The sequence below is a fragment of the Lygodium microphyllum genome, chromosome 19, assembly GCF_053477565.2.
Source record: "Lygodium microphyllum isolate KBCC chromosome 19, Lygodium_microphyllum_v1.1.10, whole genome shotgun sequence".
Classification (NCBI taxonomy): Eukaryota; Viridiplantae; Streptophyta; class Polypodiopsida; order Schizaeales; family Lygodiaceae; genus Lygodium; species Lygodium microphyllum.
In genome coordinates this window covers 45,202,687-45,220,718 of record NC_141153.1, presented here as the reverse complement: position 1 = coordinate 45,220,718, position 18,032 = coordinate 45,202,687, and the positions used below count along the sequence as shown (strand labels likewise).

General features: G+C 41.6%; 1 protein-coding gene across 1 annotated transcript; it reads left to right on the top strand.

Moving 5' to 3' along the window:
- The first annotated feature begins 286 nt into the window (after positions 1 to 286).
- EMB1473 (Ribosomal protein L13 family protein) lies at positions 287 to 15,116 on the top strand. The gene is made up of 4 exons (XM_087699991.1): positions 287 to 651; positions 13,325 to 13,513; positions 13,762 to 13,932; positions 14,706 to 15,116. The coding sequence occupies exons 1-4, from the start codon at positions 394 to 396 to the stop codon at positions 14,820 to 14,822; spliced, it is 735 nt and encodes a 244-aa protein (XP_087556117.1). The 5' UTR covers positions 287 to 393; the 3' UTR covers positions 14,823 to 15,116.
- The last annotated feature ends 2,916 nt before the right edge of the window (positions 15,117 to 18,032 follow it).

The window sequence follows — 18,032 nt, the reverse complement described above, 5'->3', positions numbered from 1 at the left end:
GTGTTTAGTGACAATTTACAACCGTGTTGTACCCCATGTTCAATAAGAGATACATTGAATTCTTTAAACATATGCTCACCTCCTCTATCCATTTATCTTAAATAATGAAGTTTATCATATGTTTAACTTTCATTGAGAGTTTAATAATCCCCCCCCCCTCTCTCTCTCTCTCATTGAGAGTTTATCATATGTTTAACTTTCATTGAGAGTTTAATAATCCCTTGTTCTCTCTCTCTCTCTCTCTCTCCCTCGGCGGTTTTTACAAGGATGCAACGTAATGAAATGGCATGTAAATGAGGCGAACAAAAGGGGGGGAGAGAGAGAGAGAGAGAGAGGATAAGGTCACTGGCAGTGCTGCCGGAGGGAGAGCGAGGCGCTTCGCGAGCTCAAAAAATGGCGACTGCTGCGCCGTCGTCTTCCCTATCTTCTTCTCCATCGCCATCGGTCCCGTCATCTTCCCTGCTCTCGTCCTTCATAGGGAACCCGCGCTTCCTCCTGTCATTGAAGAAGAAGGCCGTGTCCTTCTCCCCATCCCCCTCCTCCTCCTCCTCGTCTGTCTCCATCCGCTGCAAGACTCAGACCCCAGCCAAAGGTCGCTTCATCCCTGCAGAGCATCGATCGCTGTACGAGGGCGTCCAGAAATTGGGCCCGGTATGCACCTTGTCTCTTTCCCTTCCACATATCCGTGTTTTTCATCGACTTTCTCGTTTTCCGTCTTTCTAACATATTGTATTCTTGTAACATATTCTATTCCGTTGCCTTTTGCACTAGTAATATATTCCATTCTGCTCTGCGGCTCTCTTCTATCAGTGTTCGCAAAAAACCAAGGTTCAATGTAAAATGAAATGCAAAAATTTCAAATAAATCTTCTAGATGGTTTAGCCTTAGAATTTATGAAAATTTGAGTCATAAAATTGGCAAATGCATGTAATTTGATTCCAAAATCCCTCCAAACTTCTGAGCTAATGGTTTTTCTATGTGCTACTAAAGATTTTTTTGTCAACACTGTCTACACTATGTATGAGCACCTGCTGATTACATACATGCATTTGGCATTTTATACTAATTGGCTGCCTGGCTTGCATTCCCTGTCTAAGTCTTTATGAAAGGCAGCTTAGGTTTTCCAACTGCTCTATTAAACCAAAGGGTTATCGAAATTTCTTGGTTGGCTTTCGGTAACAACAGAGAATGGACATTGGCAAGGCAAATCATCTTACATTCCAGATATGCCTGCATATTCTTGCTAGATTGCCACACTTGTTAGCTCTTGACCATAGACCGAAATATCCAAGTAACCCCCATGTATCATACCACTGCATACTTATTTTTGGTGCAACATTGAGACTTGGTTGGTTGATAGAGCTGCTAGAGGTAGAGCTAAATGTGATCTCTATTAGATGGATGCCCCATAGTTCATCTAGATACCTATTTTACATTTATAGGGGAGGGTTTTACCTCATTATGGAGGTTCCAGTGAGGCCTTTATAGCTTTAGAGAGGGATGATAGGAAGAAGAAATCCAAGACCTAGTGATATCATTGTGGTAAGAAGGACCATCTGCAGAAGGATTGTAAGAAAATAGCAGCCTCACGAAAGAAGAAGGGGAAGAAGAAGAAGCGGGATGGGGACTCCTTCGAAGAGTCATCCTCCTCAAACACCAACTCTAATCTTTCGACCAAGGAGAAGTTCAAGGCGCAAAAGGGATCTTCTCTTTCAGATCGTGATAAGGGCTTGGTAGTCCCTTCCTTTGTTGCTTTCTAGTCGAGGTGATATGGTCATTCCTCACAATACTCTGGTGCCAGAGAGGGAGTATAAGTGGGTGGTGAGATGAGGTTCGTGAGCCTCATCTATACAGGTATATAGGTGCACAGGTTCTAGAGAGGGACATCCTTGACGCATTGATTGAAGTCAGATAGGTTGAAATTCTGGAGCTTGGATTGGCATTTAGGTTCATGATGGGTTGTTATGTGACAGAGAGTGGGATTGGCTCCTAGTTCGAGCTCACATAAGGGGACACTTTAGCGTCCTTGGCCCAAGGCAAGGAATCCAGAGATACATGTTCAGAGGCATTTTTGATAGGATAGTCTTGTATGCTACTGTGAGATACTGTTGACAGACAGAGAGATCTTTTATGACTCTTTTCTACCTTCAGGAGTTGGTACGATCAACATTGATATCAAATTCTCTTTGAGGCACCTTGGTGGTGGCTTGATCACCCATTGCTTGGGTATCCATGGTTCTGTCAGAGTGCAGCGATGAGGAAGCGTAGGACAAAGACTGAGAGAGAGTGAACACAGAGAGAGGAGAGAGAGAGAGAGAGAGAGAGAGAGAGAGAAAAGGAGATAGTGCAAACACAAAAAATCTGTGGTGTAGTATGCTGCATAAGAGTGCAGAAATACACAAGGGGGCAGAGGAAATATCTGCGTATGTCTCGGACTTGATGACCTCGATCTCCGTCAGCCCGAGCACAGTTTGTCTCAGCCAACAGATCTCAAGATCAGAATCTGAAATCACTGAATAATGATTAATCAAGGGTGCCACAAGAACCATCTATAAATAGCCAAGAAATAATAAATAACAGCATCAGGTCGGCTGCATTAAATGCAGCCGACAGCAGAAAACTGGTTGACTGTGCAGTCCGATTGCACTGTTGACGTGGCACCTCCTCTGTCGTACTGTACTGACGTGGCACTGACTCTTTAGGAAATGACTGGTTAACACCCCCTCTCAGATCTTGGACGGGTGAAAAGACTGAGGGATCTGGAATACTGCCGAAGAAGAGCCTGGGGAAGCGCCTTCGTAAACAAATTTGCAAGATTATCCTCCGTCTTGCAAAACTCCACATCAATGGTCCCATCCAAAAGTTTCTCCCGAATGAAGCGATACTGGATCTCAATGTGCTTTGTCCGGGCATGGAATACTGGATTCTGTATCAAGGCAATACAACTCTCATTGTCGCACCGCAGAAGAGTAGGACGAGTCTGGGGGCAGCCAAGCTTCTCAACAATCTCCGAAGTCATACGACCTCACATGTGGTGGAAGACGCAGCCCGATACTCCGTCTCAATAGAAGAACGAGCTACTGTGGGTTGCTTCTTGCTACTCCAAGAGATAACACCTGGACCCAAGATAAAACAGTAGCCTGTAGTAGACCGTCGGTGGTCCACATCGCCAGCCCAATCCGAGTCACTCCATCCTGCAAGAACCAAATCTGAAGCATCTGTACCTACGGGATAAGAAATCCCTAAGTCAGAGGTCCCCCTCAAATACCGAAGAATCCTCTGGGTAGCCTGCTAATGCACCTGTTTGGGTTCCTTCATGAACCTTGCCAAAGGACCCACAGTAGAACAAAGATCAACACAAGTGTTGAGAAGCCAAATTAAGAATCCAATCAACTGATGGTAGCGTGAAGTATCCATCATGGGAGAATTTGAGTGTGAAGTGGCTTTCCAAATTTGAATCCATAGGAGTAGTAATGGGCCGACAAGTCTCCATCTCAAAAGTCACCAAGAGCTCCTAAATGTACCTCTGCTGAGAGATGAAAATTCCCCTCTGAGACTGATAAATCTCGTGACCCAAGAAGAAATGAAGAAACCCCAAATCCGTCATCTCGAATGCTTGATGTAAAGCAGCTGTCTTGGTCTCTCGGACCTTCTGTGTATGATCCCCTGTCAAAATCAAATCATCAATACACAACACAAACAACACACAACCAACCTCGGAAGTGTGTACATAAAGCTACGGATCGGCCTTGGAGCGCTGATATCCCAACTTCGATTGAAGAAATGAGTCAATCTTCTCGTTCCATGCACGTGGAGTCTGCTTGAGGCCATACAAGGCCTTCTTCAACCTATAAACTTTCCCATCCGAGGATCCAAAGCCAGGAGGCTGCTCAACATAGATCTCCTCCTGCAAGTCATCATTCAGAAAGGCCGACTTCACATCCAACTGATAAACATGCCATCTCCTATGGCCAGCCAAGGCAAGAATAGCTCGAATAGTCGCCATACGAGCAGTGGGGGCAAAAGTATCATGGAAATCAATGCCTGGGTGCTGAGCAAAACCTTTAGCAACAAGGCGAGCCTTGTGCTTGTCCAAAGAACCATCGCTAAGGTACTTGGTTTTGAAGACCCACTTGACACCAATCACCTTCTTGTGAGAGGGACGAGTGCCATTCCTCTCAATAGCCTCCAACTCGGCTTCCATGGCCTTCCGCCAATGATCAGACTGCAAAGCCTCCTTCACTGAAGTGGGCTCTCGATCCTGCATAACACAGGTCAGTAAACAATAGTTGGAGCAGACAAGCTCCAAAGAATGTGTCTGATGCCTCCGTGACCTCCGCGGTCCATCCTGTGGTTCCCACTCCTCAGGGATCCCCTCGATCCCTCTGAATCTCGGAGTGTGTCACGTGCCCAACGAGGAGGAGGACGAACCTTTCCCCGTCGCTCTCCATTTGCTGAAGACTCAGGAACATCCTCCGGCGGAAGCTCCTCGGGGGTGGCTGGTGGAAGGGAAGACTCTGAATTTGAAGAAGAATCTCCATCAAGAGGCTTTGGCTCCAAAGAAACTGTCTCGGGAGCCTAACTCTCCCCTGGATCTCCAAGCACGGGGTGCTCCTCACCCCTCTCTGTGGCCGTTACTTCCACAAACCACACACCGCGGCTCGTGTAGACATTCCGCTTAATGGGATCAAATAAGCGATAACCTTGGGATTGGGAGCTGTAGCCAACAAAAACCTGTGGTCGGGAAGCTGCCTCAAATTTATCATGCTGTGCCTTCGGAATGTGCACAAGTGTCACACCCAAAGATCCTGAAATAAGAGACATCAGGCCTAGTCCCGAAGTAAGCCTCAAAACGTGTCATCCTATCGATGGCCGAAGTGGAAGATCAATTAAGGATGTGAACTGCGGTAGCCACTGCCTTGGCCCACAAAAACTAAGATGTTTGTCGGTGCTCCATCATGGTGCGTTCCATCTCGATCACACTTCGGTTCTGCTCCTCCAAAATGCCATTCTCTTGGGGAGTGTTAGTGTTAGCTGGTGAATGCCCCTATCTGCACAAAAACGAGCAAACTCATTAAACATAAATTCATCTCCCTTGTTTGAACGCAAGGTCTTCAGTCGCTGGCCAGAACGGTTCTCCTAAAAAAGAAGCCAATCCTTGAAATGAGAGAAATCCTCCGACTTCAAAGTCAAGAAATAGGCCCAAGTCATCCTATTGTAGTCATCTAGGATCAACATGAAGTACAAGCTCCCCTTCAGGGACTCGGTCCTCATCGGGCCACAAAGGCCTGTAGATACAAGCTCCATGGGTGAAGTAGACCGCCTAGAAGCTTTGTTGGGAATCGCATCCCGATGCAGTTTCCCACGAATGCAGGAGACACATGGCTGATGGCTCACCACTATGTCCGGCAAGCCTCGGACAAACGACCCTCGTGACGCCTTTCGAAGGTACTCATAGTTCAGGTGGCCAAACCGAGCATGCCATAGCTCGGACTATGTCTGAGAAGTAAGAAGAAGAGAAGTAAGAGCTGAAGAATACTTCAATTTGTAGACTTCATTCTCCTCATACCCTACAGAGAAAACCTTCCTCGATCCACGATCAAGGACTCAAATAGTATCATTGTCAAACTCCACCAAGAGGCCAAGAGCACAAATCTTATGAACCGAAAGTAGATGATGCCCCAATCGTGGCACATGCAACACCTCAGAGGTGTGGGTACCACCACGTCCATCTGGAATAAGCTGCATCTCACCCCGCGCAGCAATAGACACAGAAGAGCTGTCTCCAATGATAATCTGTCCATGCAAAGGTTGCAAATGGGCAACACCAACGGAAGAAGGAATCATGTGCCGTGAGGCACCACTGTCCACAATCCACTCTCGAGCCTGGGGAGCTGTCATTGGAGCATCAGAAGTTGTCAGGTGTAGAGTCCTCAATGACTGGTAAGTGTAGAAAAGCAGCTGATGAGGGTGCTGCCACCGCTCCAGAGTCCTTCGTGTCCTTCTTCTTGGTATCCTTCTTGTCTTTGTCGGGGCAATCCTTCTTCCAGTGACCGGTCTTTCCACAAATATGGCAAGTTGATTCCTTTTCCTTGTCCTTCTTGGATTTGTTGTCCTCCTTCTTCTTCTTTCGGTCCTTTCCCTTCTTCTGAGAGGCTTGACCAACCAATGCCTTCGATTTGGAAGCATTCTGTCCCTTCAATTGTTCCTCTTGGTCCAAGACCATAGGAACCAACTTTTCCCACCGAAGAGTCGACTCCCGCCCTGAAGCAATAAGAGCGGAATAAAAAGTACTGAATCGTGGCGGCAACTGGGATAGTAAAGTGATCACCATGTCTTCGAAGGAAATAGGCTTCTCCGCATTTTGAACCTGCATTTGAAGCTGTTGAAGCTTGTTGATGTGTTCCTGAAGCGAAGAAGACTCATTCACGATAGTAAAGTGATCGCCATGTCTTCGAAGGAAATAGGCTTCTCCGCATTTTGAACCTGCATTTGAAGCTGTTGAAGCTTGTTGATGTGTTCCTGAAGCGAAGAAGACTCATTCACGGACAAAGTTTGCATTTGCACCTTCAAAGAAAACCCTCTTTATCAGGGTCATCCGATTGTACATCTGGTCGAGCTCCAGCCAATTTCACGAGCCACTGTCAAAGTGCTTGATGTGAGCTATCACGGCTGTGGTGCAAGACAGAAACAGAAAAGATCGAATCCTTGTATTTAGTTTGTCCCATTAAAACTGGGCCTTGGTCAACTCCGCACGAGCATTGGAAGAGAGTTTGGACTCATCCCTACCGAGGGCCTGTTAATCTCCTCCATCACCAATTCTGCCAAATCATAAGACTCTAAAATGGCCAACATCATCACCCGCCATATGCGGTAATTGTCACCATCAAGCCTTTGATCTGTTGGAAGAGCCGGTAGGATAGGCACCTTCCTGTCCATGAATGCCTAAAACTCCAAATCAGTCTCTGTAGACATGTTAACCTACAATACTTGCACAAACGCAAAAAGCAACCCCCTCAGACTGTGAAAACGCAGCCTTCTAGGACTGATTCCTCCACTGCCCAAACCTTCTTCACCCGCCGGAGGCGATGAAAAGGTAAAATCTGCAATGGAAGGCCTCAAATGCAGCCTTCCTCCCCTTCGAAAAGCAATAACCTGCAGCAAATTCACCGATTAGACTCCTTTCCTGCACGCCCACGCTCGCTTCAGCCTTGATCCGATGCACAGCCCTCCCGCTCGCCCTCGAAACCTGGAAACGCAGCCTTGTGTCGCGCTGAAATCTCCTCTTCAGATAGGTTCAGCTCTCAGTCAGTCCATCTTCACCGCTTTGATACCATGTCAGAGTGCAGCGATGCAGAAGCATAGGACAAAGACTGAGAGAGAGTGAACACAGAGAGAAGAGAGAGAGAGAAAACGAGACAGTGTAAATGCAGAAAATCTGCGGTGTAGTATGCTGTATAAGAGTGCAGAAATACACAAGGGGGCAAAGGAAATATCTGCGTATGTCTCCGACTTGATGACCTCGATCTCCGTCAGCCCGAGCACAGTCTGTCTCAGCCAACAGATCTCAAGATCAGAATCTGAAATCACTGAATAATGATTAATCAAGTGTGCCACAAGAACCAGCTATAAATAGCCAAGAAATAATAAATAACAGCATCAGGTCGGCTGCATTAATTGCAGCCGACAGCAGAAAACTGGCTGACTGTGCAGTCCGATTGTACTGCTGACGTGGCACCTCCTTTGCCATACTGTGCTGATGTGGCACTCACTGTCCAGGAAATGACTGGCTAACAGGTTCTAGTTTTGTAATTCATTGTTGTAGGGACTATGGTTAGCCTTTAGCATTGTAGTCTTGTATTGTATCAGATCACCCATGATCTGAGAAAGGGTATTAGCAGTCTAGACAGCTCATGTGTGAGTTTGACCTATGCTTGGGCATGGCTAGGTTATTTAGGCATTTTATTATGTTCATTTTATGCTGGCCGACCTACCCCTATTTTGGCATTGTATTCTTCTTTATATATCCGGCTCCCTCCTCATTCAAATCATCATCACCTACAGGTCTTATGGAGAGAGGGAGCCGGTGCCAGTGCCTAGGAACGAGACTCACTGTTGTATGGTATATGGATTCCATTTCCCGAGCATATCTCTGAGTTCTCTTCTTTGCAACGTTCTTCTGTTTTCTTTCTCTTCTGTCTTGTGTTCAGCGGTTTATTTCAGCACTTGTCTATGCTTCCATTGCTGCACTACTTTTGACAAGAGAATGGTAATGCAAAGGCCCATGAAGTAGTTGTCAAATGAGTGAGAAGCAACATGGTCACAAGAATCAGTTGTTTCAAAGATTAGAAATTGGAAATTGTCAATACATATGCTTTAGGTCTTAGAAATTATCGAGACATTAGAAAGGGACAAGCAAACAGCCAGGAAACGTTTTAGAAGTGGCTCACAAATAATGTTTCATTGAGAAAGCCTATGTTTTGGTAGAGAAATGGTCTAAAAATGATGTTTCTCCTGGTATGTCTCAAGTTCATTTTGTCTTTGTCAACATCTCACTCTCTCTCTCTTTCCCCTACCTTTTTAACAAATTGAAATTTTTGATGCTCTCTCTATTTATTGTTTTAATAGATTGACTCTTTTAACATTAGTAGAGATATGAGAATAGATATTTTAATCTATGATTTTGAAAAATTATAAATCAAAAAAGAGTTTTACGTAGGTTGATTGTTTCCTAGATGTCTGCACTGCACTAGAACACATTATGACATTGAGGCTATGTGAGTGATAAGTTGATCGTACAAATCATGCTCATTCAAGTTTCTTGCAAATGTAGCTTTGGTTTGCTGATTAGTTGTTGTGAGGGCCACAATCACAACATTATATCCAAATAACTTTGTGGAAGAGTCCACCTTGATGTAGCTGTCAAACTTTGCTAGGCTGCAGAAATGGTGCTCTAGAAATCAATTGCACCACAATAGAGATTGTCTTTGAGAGTAGCAGATGATTATCTTAGCAATTGGAAAACAAATCCACACAATTTATACATGCCAACATGAAAGTGTTGAACTGGAAGCCATTATTTATCCCTTTCCATCCTGTAGTGATTTGTCTTTTATTAATGGTCATATCAGCTGTCACATCCGTATTGACATCAAAATGCAGCATACTCTTGCTGTCATGACTCCTCCAGAATGCAGTGATGTTGTTGCAACATCTGCCACTTGCTTGCTGCTGAGATGCAGTACTGACTGCACTTGCTGCCACATTAGCTTCATCAGTGACCATAAAGCCAGCCTTCAGTGTGTACTAAAGGACAACCATAATGTAAATTTGTAAAGACAATTAACTTAAACAATAAAGCAGCAAGCAAAATACTTACAACAGGTCAGCTACAGTACTGCAGCGCTGTTGTTGCAGCATCTGCTGCTGAAAAGTAGTACTTACTGCACTTGCTGCTGCGTCAGCTTCATCAGCCACCATTAAAAAGGCCTTCAGTGTGGACTAAAGGGCAACCATAATGTAAATTTGCAAACACAATCAACTTTGATAATAAAACAACAAGCAAAATATTCACAATAGAGATTCTAGAGTACTCCCACACTGCATGATGAGACATGTTGGCCCCAAGCTGTGGGTGCGTGCCGTGGCATTTCTCTAGGTTGACAAGAGAGTTTGCTGTTCAGAGTAAAAAAAAACTAATATATTGTTATGGTATTGGGAATGGATTTTATGGCTATTGGCTCAAATACTATATGGCTTCCCCAAATTGCAAATTGAGTGAATCACCATATAGACATAAAAGACAGTGTGACAAAAATACTCAATTTTCCTGCCTTAGAGCCATAGGGCAAGCTTTCCAAAACTTGTCCAGGTTTGTCCTGAGTCCTATTCGTAGTGGGAACATCCATTTTCTAGTGTCCCAACCTAGTCACATCCCATACCCATACTGTCCTAGTCTCATCCCCATGTTAGAGTCCCTTCTCATGGTGAAATGGGACGACAATTTTGGTCCATATCCCAGTTCCTGTCCCCGTTCGCAAAACCTGTTTCATGTCACTATGGTCCTATTGCACTTTATGGTTAGAGGAGATGATACTACCAAATGTTAGACGAGATGACCCTAGCTGATCCCTAAACTCTCACACCGAAATTGGATTATATCAAAAGCTAATGGCTTGTCTAACATCAAAGTTTAATGATCCCCACCTCAAACTTTGGTCCAAGCTTTCTCAATAATGTAGAAACACTGTTTTTGATTCTTAATTGTGAGTTTCACATCCTCAGCTTTGGAATTTTAAAATCCAAGGCCATGCTTATGTCTTGCATTGTTACTAATGCTATGTTTATTATGCCCATCATATCCAAAGTTACTTGGGGTAAAATTTACGTTGTTTCAGCTTGGCATGCAATTGCTAGCCACCAAAACTGCTGGTTGTCGAGAGCTGAAGAGGGAGAAGCTCTCTTGGTAATGCCTAGTTACCAAGGGTTTTTGAAACGGGTTTCATACAAGTTTCCTACAAGTTTCATAGGTTTCATACAAGTTTCCTAAAACATTAGAAATGGGTTTCATTCGAGATGGAAGAAAACTATTATGAGACTTTATGTGTTTAGAGCATGACTCATATAATTTTATTTATCATGGTTCATGATCCTATGCATTGCAAATGGAGATTCAACATAGCATCAACATATACATGCATCATGGTCCATTATTCATGATGATATTAGCTTTAATTTTAGAAGAAGCCATCAATGTATACATGCATCATAGACAATAGCTCAAGAAAAATTCTTGCAATCGATGTCAATGTCCATGTCAGTGTGTGAAATGAATCTTTGATAATGTTGATTACAAAAGTTCATAGTTGCATTCATACATAGTATGGACTGATCTGTATGGTACAATCCGTATGACACCACAATGTATGCATCCGTACGATTTAATACAAAAAAACTGACCCTTTTCTCCAAGTCCTTTTTAGTATGAAAACTGCCCTTTTTCAGTATGAAAAAACTGCCCCTTTTGTATGATTGTTGAATGTGTGATGTATGACGTATCCACTCCCATCTATCTACTTGTAAGTTGTAGCACATGTTGTGAATTTTGTTGTACCACATCGTACTGTACTGTACCTTTCATATGTGACAACTATGCAAAACTTCAGACACATTTTTTAGGGTGGATGCTTTTTTATAATTTTAATTAGGTGTTTCATAGGTTTTGAAACGTCTAGGTATGAAACGAGTTTCCTAACCTTATGAAATGGGTTTCTTGGCGACTAGAGCTCCATCTAGAGAGAGAGAGAGAGAGAGAATCATTTAGTTATGGAGGGTAGAGCTCCATGCAATTTTAGAGAGAGAGAGAGAGAGAGAGAGAGAGAGAGAGAGAGAGAGAGTGTGTCCCCCAATATGAAAGCCAAGGATAATCACCGAAAGAATTGAAGTATAAGAACAACAGTTTTGGTCCTTTACTGGCTAAGATTCACAGCTAAACCTTACTATTGCCATGTCCATCATGCCTATCTTGTCCAAAGTTACTTTCACATGCTAATGAGGTACTGAATATTGCTTCATCCTTCCATGTAGTTGCTAGCCACCAAGGCTGTCGGGTATTGGGACCTCGAGAGGGAGATGTTCGCTTTGCAATGGAGGATAGAACTCCGTGGATGGATTTTTTTTTTTGGGGAGAGAGAGATTGTGCAACTCTGCCATGATTCTTCTTATCTCTCATGTGATAATTCTATAATTGCCCGTTACAAAAATAGAGAGAGAGAGATGCACAATATAGACTGTTTGTACTGGTAGCCATGTTGTACTTCTGAATCTTGTGTTTTGGTAATTAATACAATTCTCCCTCAAGAAAAGAATATAGAGATGCGCAATATGAAAGCCAAAGATAGCCATGTGGAAAAGTGAAGTATCAAGGTTTTGAGACTTGACTTTATAGGCTAATGTTCATACCTAAGCCTTTGACACCCTTATTTAATGTAGCCAGCCAGGTAGGTGTGAGGGGTGTTCACACTTACACATATATTCATATAGACTCTAAAGTGTGCACACAATGTGGAACATTATTATTTAACAAATCCCCCTTGGGTTTTGGTTGCTGAATGTGTGGCATGAAATATATGGGAAAGGCTTATTTATTTTCAGTCTTTTGGCAGCGTCCAATATTTTACAGCAATTTCTTCAACTAAAGAGGTAGGAAGGTGTGGAAAGGTGAAACATGTATCCTACCAGTAATCTTAGAGATGAGATACTCAACATGATAGAGGTTTGACTCGAGGCTGAAAGCTTCTGGGTGTTTATCCTTACCTAACCTTAAGGGTTTCCAAAAAGGGGCACTGGCAAAACCTTTGGGGGGAGAGAGAGAGAGAGAGAGAGAGAGAGAGAGAGAGAGAGAGAGAGTTTACGGGGGGAGAGAGAGAGAGAGAGAGAGAGAGAGAGAGAGAGACTTGTAATGGAGAGTAAGCATTGACTAAGGAGTTGTTGCTTTGTCTAGCACGTCACCTTGTATGATGCAGGTATGCAATGCTTGTACAAATCTATCTTCATGAGAGCGTATTAGAGCATTCCTTATAATGAATGCCTCTCTGACTTGACCAGCATGTTTAGTACTGTTGAGTGCCAGTTGTGAGATCCCTTGAGCCTTGTGCCATTTTGGAGCTACGATGAACCTTGAACTCTATGCCACAATTGGTCGGCTCCAAAAACTGCTCCCTGTCATCCAGCTGTTGTTTATCCTACTACAGCACATATGTATGTTGACTATTTACGCAGACCCTTGTATGATACCTGCTCCATGTATAGCAATCACCTCTTTCTAATCTTGTAGAGACCATATAAAAATTTTCCCTTCAATTACACAAAATAATTAACTACCTTAGATATGCAATTCCTGAGTTTTCTAAAAGTCTATTCATGCATTCATACCTTCAGCATGTTAAATATACTTCTGTATCATAGGTCGAAATGTATGTGATGAGGGTCAGGCTTTTTATTTGCTGCATGAATGGTGGAAGTTTTAGTGGTTCTTGAACAATATATAGAGATACTTTTATGGTTATTGTTATGGGACAAGTTTGCTGACATGGGCGGATAAGACATGTTTTTCTGTACAACAATCTTCAGTTTTTGACTGCACATAACGACAAAACGTGCACTAAATTTTTTTAAGGTTTGAAGCAGACTTGTTTGAACATGCTCCTAATATCATTACACAACATACTATGGCTGATACAGTTTCTGCAGTCTGCAAAGTGAAACACTACTATGAACTTTTCAGTTGCTGACAATATGTGTATTACTCTCTCTACTTGGGCAGGATGTTTTTAACTATAAGACTTGGTATCCCAAGGAAGCAGATCATTTGAATCATGAAAAAAAATGGTACATAGTAGATGCTACAGACAAGAGATTGGGAAGACTGGCATCAACAATAGCAATTTATATCAGGGGGAAAGACCTTCCCACTTACACACCCAGTGTGGACATGGGTGCTTATGTTGTTGTGGTGAGTTGTTTTTTTTTGGAGGTATACTTTTCTGTTGAAGTCAATGAGTAGCTGTATTTTTGAATTCAATGCGACCTAGGAAATTCTGCAAGTAGTGTTGGAAAACACAAGCTCTGCAAAATATTTTTGAAAAGATACTGTGAAATGAGTCAGAAAAATTGTACTGCACAGAAACTTAGTTTTCTATACCAGTTTAATTGTTCTTTGGATGCCTCGTTTCAATGTCCAAGTGTTCTGTTTTTGTGAAGGTGAATGCAGAGAAGGTTGCTGTTACTGGCAAAAAGAGAACTCAAAAACTGTATCACAGGCATTCTGGTAGACCTGGGGGAATGACAGTTGAAACTTTTGACCAGTTGCAGAAAAGGATACCTGAGAGGATAGTAGAGCATGCTGTGAAAGGCATGCTTCCAAAGGGCAGGGTAAGAACCAGACCCAACAATATTTTATGTCATGTTCTTGCAGCATCAAATAATCATATTTTTACCTTTGCACATACTTCTGTTTGGGTGTCCTTAAGAAAAGGGTCAACAGTCACATAGTTAATCGATGCTTTGGAAAATTGGTTATCACACTTGTGGGGTCTGAAATCAACAGCAGCCTTTATTAGTTGAACCCTTGTGTTGGAAAGCTAGTCTTATATTTGAGGTCTTACATTTGCACTGGGCCACTGATTTTGTGCATCTAGCGGCTCTGTTCTTCCGTGTTCTAGGTCTAGCGGCTCTGTTCTTCTGTGTTCTAGGTTTTACCAATCTCAGGTTGTGGTCAGCATTGGGATATTGATGTTCGACCCACTTTTGTTCTTTGAAAGTGACTAAATGTGATTGGGGAAATACTGTGTCTATTTTATTTCTGTGATCTGTGTGAGGGTGCCTTGGGTTTACCCTGTGGGGTTCTCATTCTGCAAAGTAGTCATTTTAAGTGACCAGAAGTTCATGTGTATGACAGACAAACTTTGTCCTGATTACAACCTAGAGTTGAATTTCATGATAGACTGAACATCAAAAGCAGTATTATAAGCCAAGATATGAAGTTGACTCGCCATATATATGTTAATAGTGGACATTGCATGTGCCGAACATGCTGTCAGGTGGCTTCCCTAAACCTGTTTGGATCTGTTGTTTAGAGTTTTTGGGATTGAACTGACTTTTTCTCTGCAAAGTACTTTCTTTAATTAGTTGATTTGTTATTGCAGCTTGGAAGGCAGCTGTTCACACATTTGAAAGTCTACAAGGGCCCTGAACATCCACACATAGCTCAAAAGCCAGAACCTCTCCCAATTTCTGACAAACGGATCCTCTTTGAGAAGTAATCTCTGTGCCATCATATCATTGACACTACATTGCTTGAAGCAAGAAGCCATGTTCCTGAGGTCCAAAGCAGGCATGCATAAAAACCTGGAATGGGGGATCCAGGGATATTCGTACAAGGAAGGTTTTGGCCTTGAGATGTTACACCAATCAATATGATCTCACTTTCAATGTCATTGTAAAGAAAATTGGCAGTAGGGGCTCAGCTTAATGAAGAAGTGATGTCCTGCATTTGAGGAATAGTAGTCCGTGAGGCCACTGCTTCTTCCTTTCAGGAAATATGGTCTTTTTATTCCCATTTGATCTGGAATTTGGTGAAAGGTAGTTGAGAGAGAGGTCTTTTATTGACATGTTGATATTTAGTGGCAGGGTTGTTAACAAGTCTTATCAATTGGTTGCAATCAAGCTCAAGAAAACAGATGTGTACTTGATTTTGTGTCATGTGTAGTTTCAAATTGACTCTGTTAAGGTCTTCTTTCCCTCAAACTTGAATTTCTCAAAATGCTAATGCAACATTTGGTTGAATTGCTCAAGTATTTGCATAGTCCTTTTCTATGTCAAGGATCCACTCTTGCAAACATAAAGGATGGTGAATGAGTTGCTATATAGTGGCACAAATTTTAATTAATCATGATCTATTTTGACTCATTGTGTGCAACATATGAAAAATCATCATTCTATCATCCCACAATAATGTCACCATAAAAGCTAACAAAATGTCATTTTAATTATTTTTGGTAAAAATTAGAATGGTATATTGGGAGTTTTTGAAAAAGCTAAGGGTTATCTTACAAACTTTAGCCCGAAATTGAGGGGTTTATCAGGATTTTAAACTAACCTCGAAGGGCACTTTTATAATCCTTGAAATAGGAGTATTTTGCTTATTTTCCTAGCAAATATGTGTACATGTGTAGAATAGAGGAATTTGCATTTTGAAAATTCTATTGTCAACCTAGAATTCCAAGATTAAAAAGTGGTTTTCAAGGTTTGTTGGCATCTCTTTGGAGCTTTAGGGTTGATCAAAGTTTTGGATTCAAAACTTTTGCTATGATTTTTGTAGGTCTCAAACAATGTATAAAGAAAGGGAAAGGGATTATGAAGGTGAATGCTATATTTTCTTGATTTTAGATTGCTAGGCCTTTCAAAAACTTTATGCCTTACATGATAAAAAGAGATGAGGGTTGAATTGAAGAAGTATCTATCTGCCCTTATTGTGCCCAAACTCCTCATTTGGCAAAAAAAGTTGTACAAGGAACTCAAACTTCATGGCCCCAAAGAGGCTCAAAAATATGTGCTTTGATTGGCAAAGTTGTGATTGAGTCTGTGTTGCATGATTCAAAGGTTGATGAGTGAGCATAGAAATTGTTTATGCATTTTGCTTTTGGGCCAAATTCTTGGCTCTTGATCTTGTTTATGAGTGTCAATATAGGGGTTGAATGTTTCGGATACATTATGACTTGAAACCACATATTTATTATGTGAAATTATTGGTTTTGCTTAGCCTAGGTTGACCCTTAAAGTCATGGTCAATATATATTTCACAAGTTTCTTCCATGGGCCGATTGTGGGAAAAATATTGGCATAGCTAAAAGGGGGATTACTTATTCTTAGAATAGGGATTGAATTATGTATACAATGAGATGGACAAAATAAAATCTTTGGATGCTTTATTGTGGACATGCAATGCACCTTATTCTTAATCATATACAACACTGCTTCTCATCCCTTCCAAATGCTTATTGTAAGTGTCAATAGTTATTCCATTACAATGGCTATCAAACATGTGGACAACAATACGAAGAGATGTAGAAGACTTGGATTCTTCAACCAATGTATATCTCTATTTGTCTACCTTACTAAGAGAATAAGCATACTAGAATACATGTTCAAAAGTACATGATCACACTATAGTTGATACTAATTGGATTTGAACTATGCACATATCTTACTTTTATAGCAATAATGTCTACTATGAAAATTTCTTATTTTCACAGAAATAAAGTGTATGGCCTTCCTATGTTAACTTCTTATGTCAGGTAGTTTCACATTCTATTATTGTCACTACTTGCTAAAGAGTATATCTGACATTATTGGGGGTGGATAGTTTACCATGGAAGATGGTGAAGTGCTTACTGTTGCTTTAAATTATTACTATTCTCATTCAAGGGAATGCTATATTATCTACGAGGATTAGTTAGTATAACTATTAAGTAGCTCTAGGCCATTGTGAAATTCTTAACAAGAAATCACTTGCTCTTTTAAACTTATCAATATGATTGGGATTTTATACTTCTTGGTTGATAGCTACCCTTTTGGATTTTCAAGAGCAAGGTAAAGGGGCCTATTTAAATGACATTTAAAGGTTTCTTATTGGACGGTTTTTATATGTAAATAAATTGTACCATTCCACTATTGAAACAAACATGACACAAGAAAGGCTAATATAAGAGAGAGAATAGGAGAGGAATTTTTTATAGATATTATACCAAACTAATACAATTAATAGAAGAAGGCTTTGTGCACTGTGGGCACCTATGAGCTTTGATGGTGATCTAGACAAATGTTGGATGGAGTAGAGTGAGTGTAGAAAGCATGAGAACTCAGTAGTTACGATGTGCTAGAGGGTGGCATTGCCTATGTATAGTGTGATAGGATGATTATTCATCCTATCACACTATACATCCTAGTCTTTTGCATTTCCTTGACCATGACAAAGATAATGTGGCCAAATCACTTATGCTGAATCTTTGTAGTGCCTTCCCAATGGTGGATGTAAGGGTTGTGAGCTTAATATATTGTCTCTCCTCACTCCTTTGTCGACCACATTGTTAACACCATCAAGAAGCTTTGTCCTCATTATAGCTTGTGACAATTTTGAGTCTATGATCTACAATCAAGGCTATGCATAGCAAGTTTTTCTTGATATCAAGTACACAGAACAAATCTAAAAGCTTTGTAGACTCTCCATTCAATGTCCAAAATGAGATAAATGTAGCTTTTCTACCACTGCTTCCATCTCACAATTGCTTAGTTGTGTCTTCTCTACTAACATGGAATTGAGTCCCTCAAATGTGAGACCCAAACATGGCTTCTTTGGAGGTGTGGAGAAGAAGGCTGAAACTAGAATTAGATGCACCAGTAGCAATGCTGTAGAGTGCGTCCAAGTTTCCTAATTTTTAGGAACTAAAAATAATTAGATTAGGTGGAATTCA

Bases quoted from the DNA above. Each gene is read 5' to 3' on its own strand.
- EMB1473 (XM_087699991.1), top strand. From the start codon at position 394: ATGGCGACTGCTGCGCCGTCGTCTTCCCTATCTTCTTCTCCATCGCCA. The intron at 652-13,324 runs GTATGCACCTTG...CTACTTGGGCAG, and splicing joins GCGTCCAGAAATTGGGCCCG to GATGTTTTTAACTATAAGAC. The intron at 13,933-14,705 runs GTAAGAACCAGA...TTGTTATTGCAG, and splicing joins GCATGCTTCCAAAGGGCAGG to CTTGGAAGGCAGCTGTTCAC.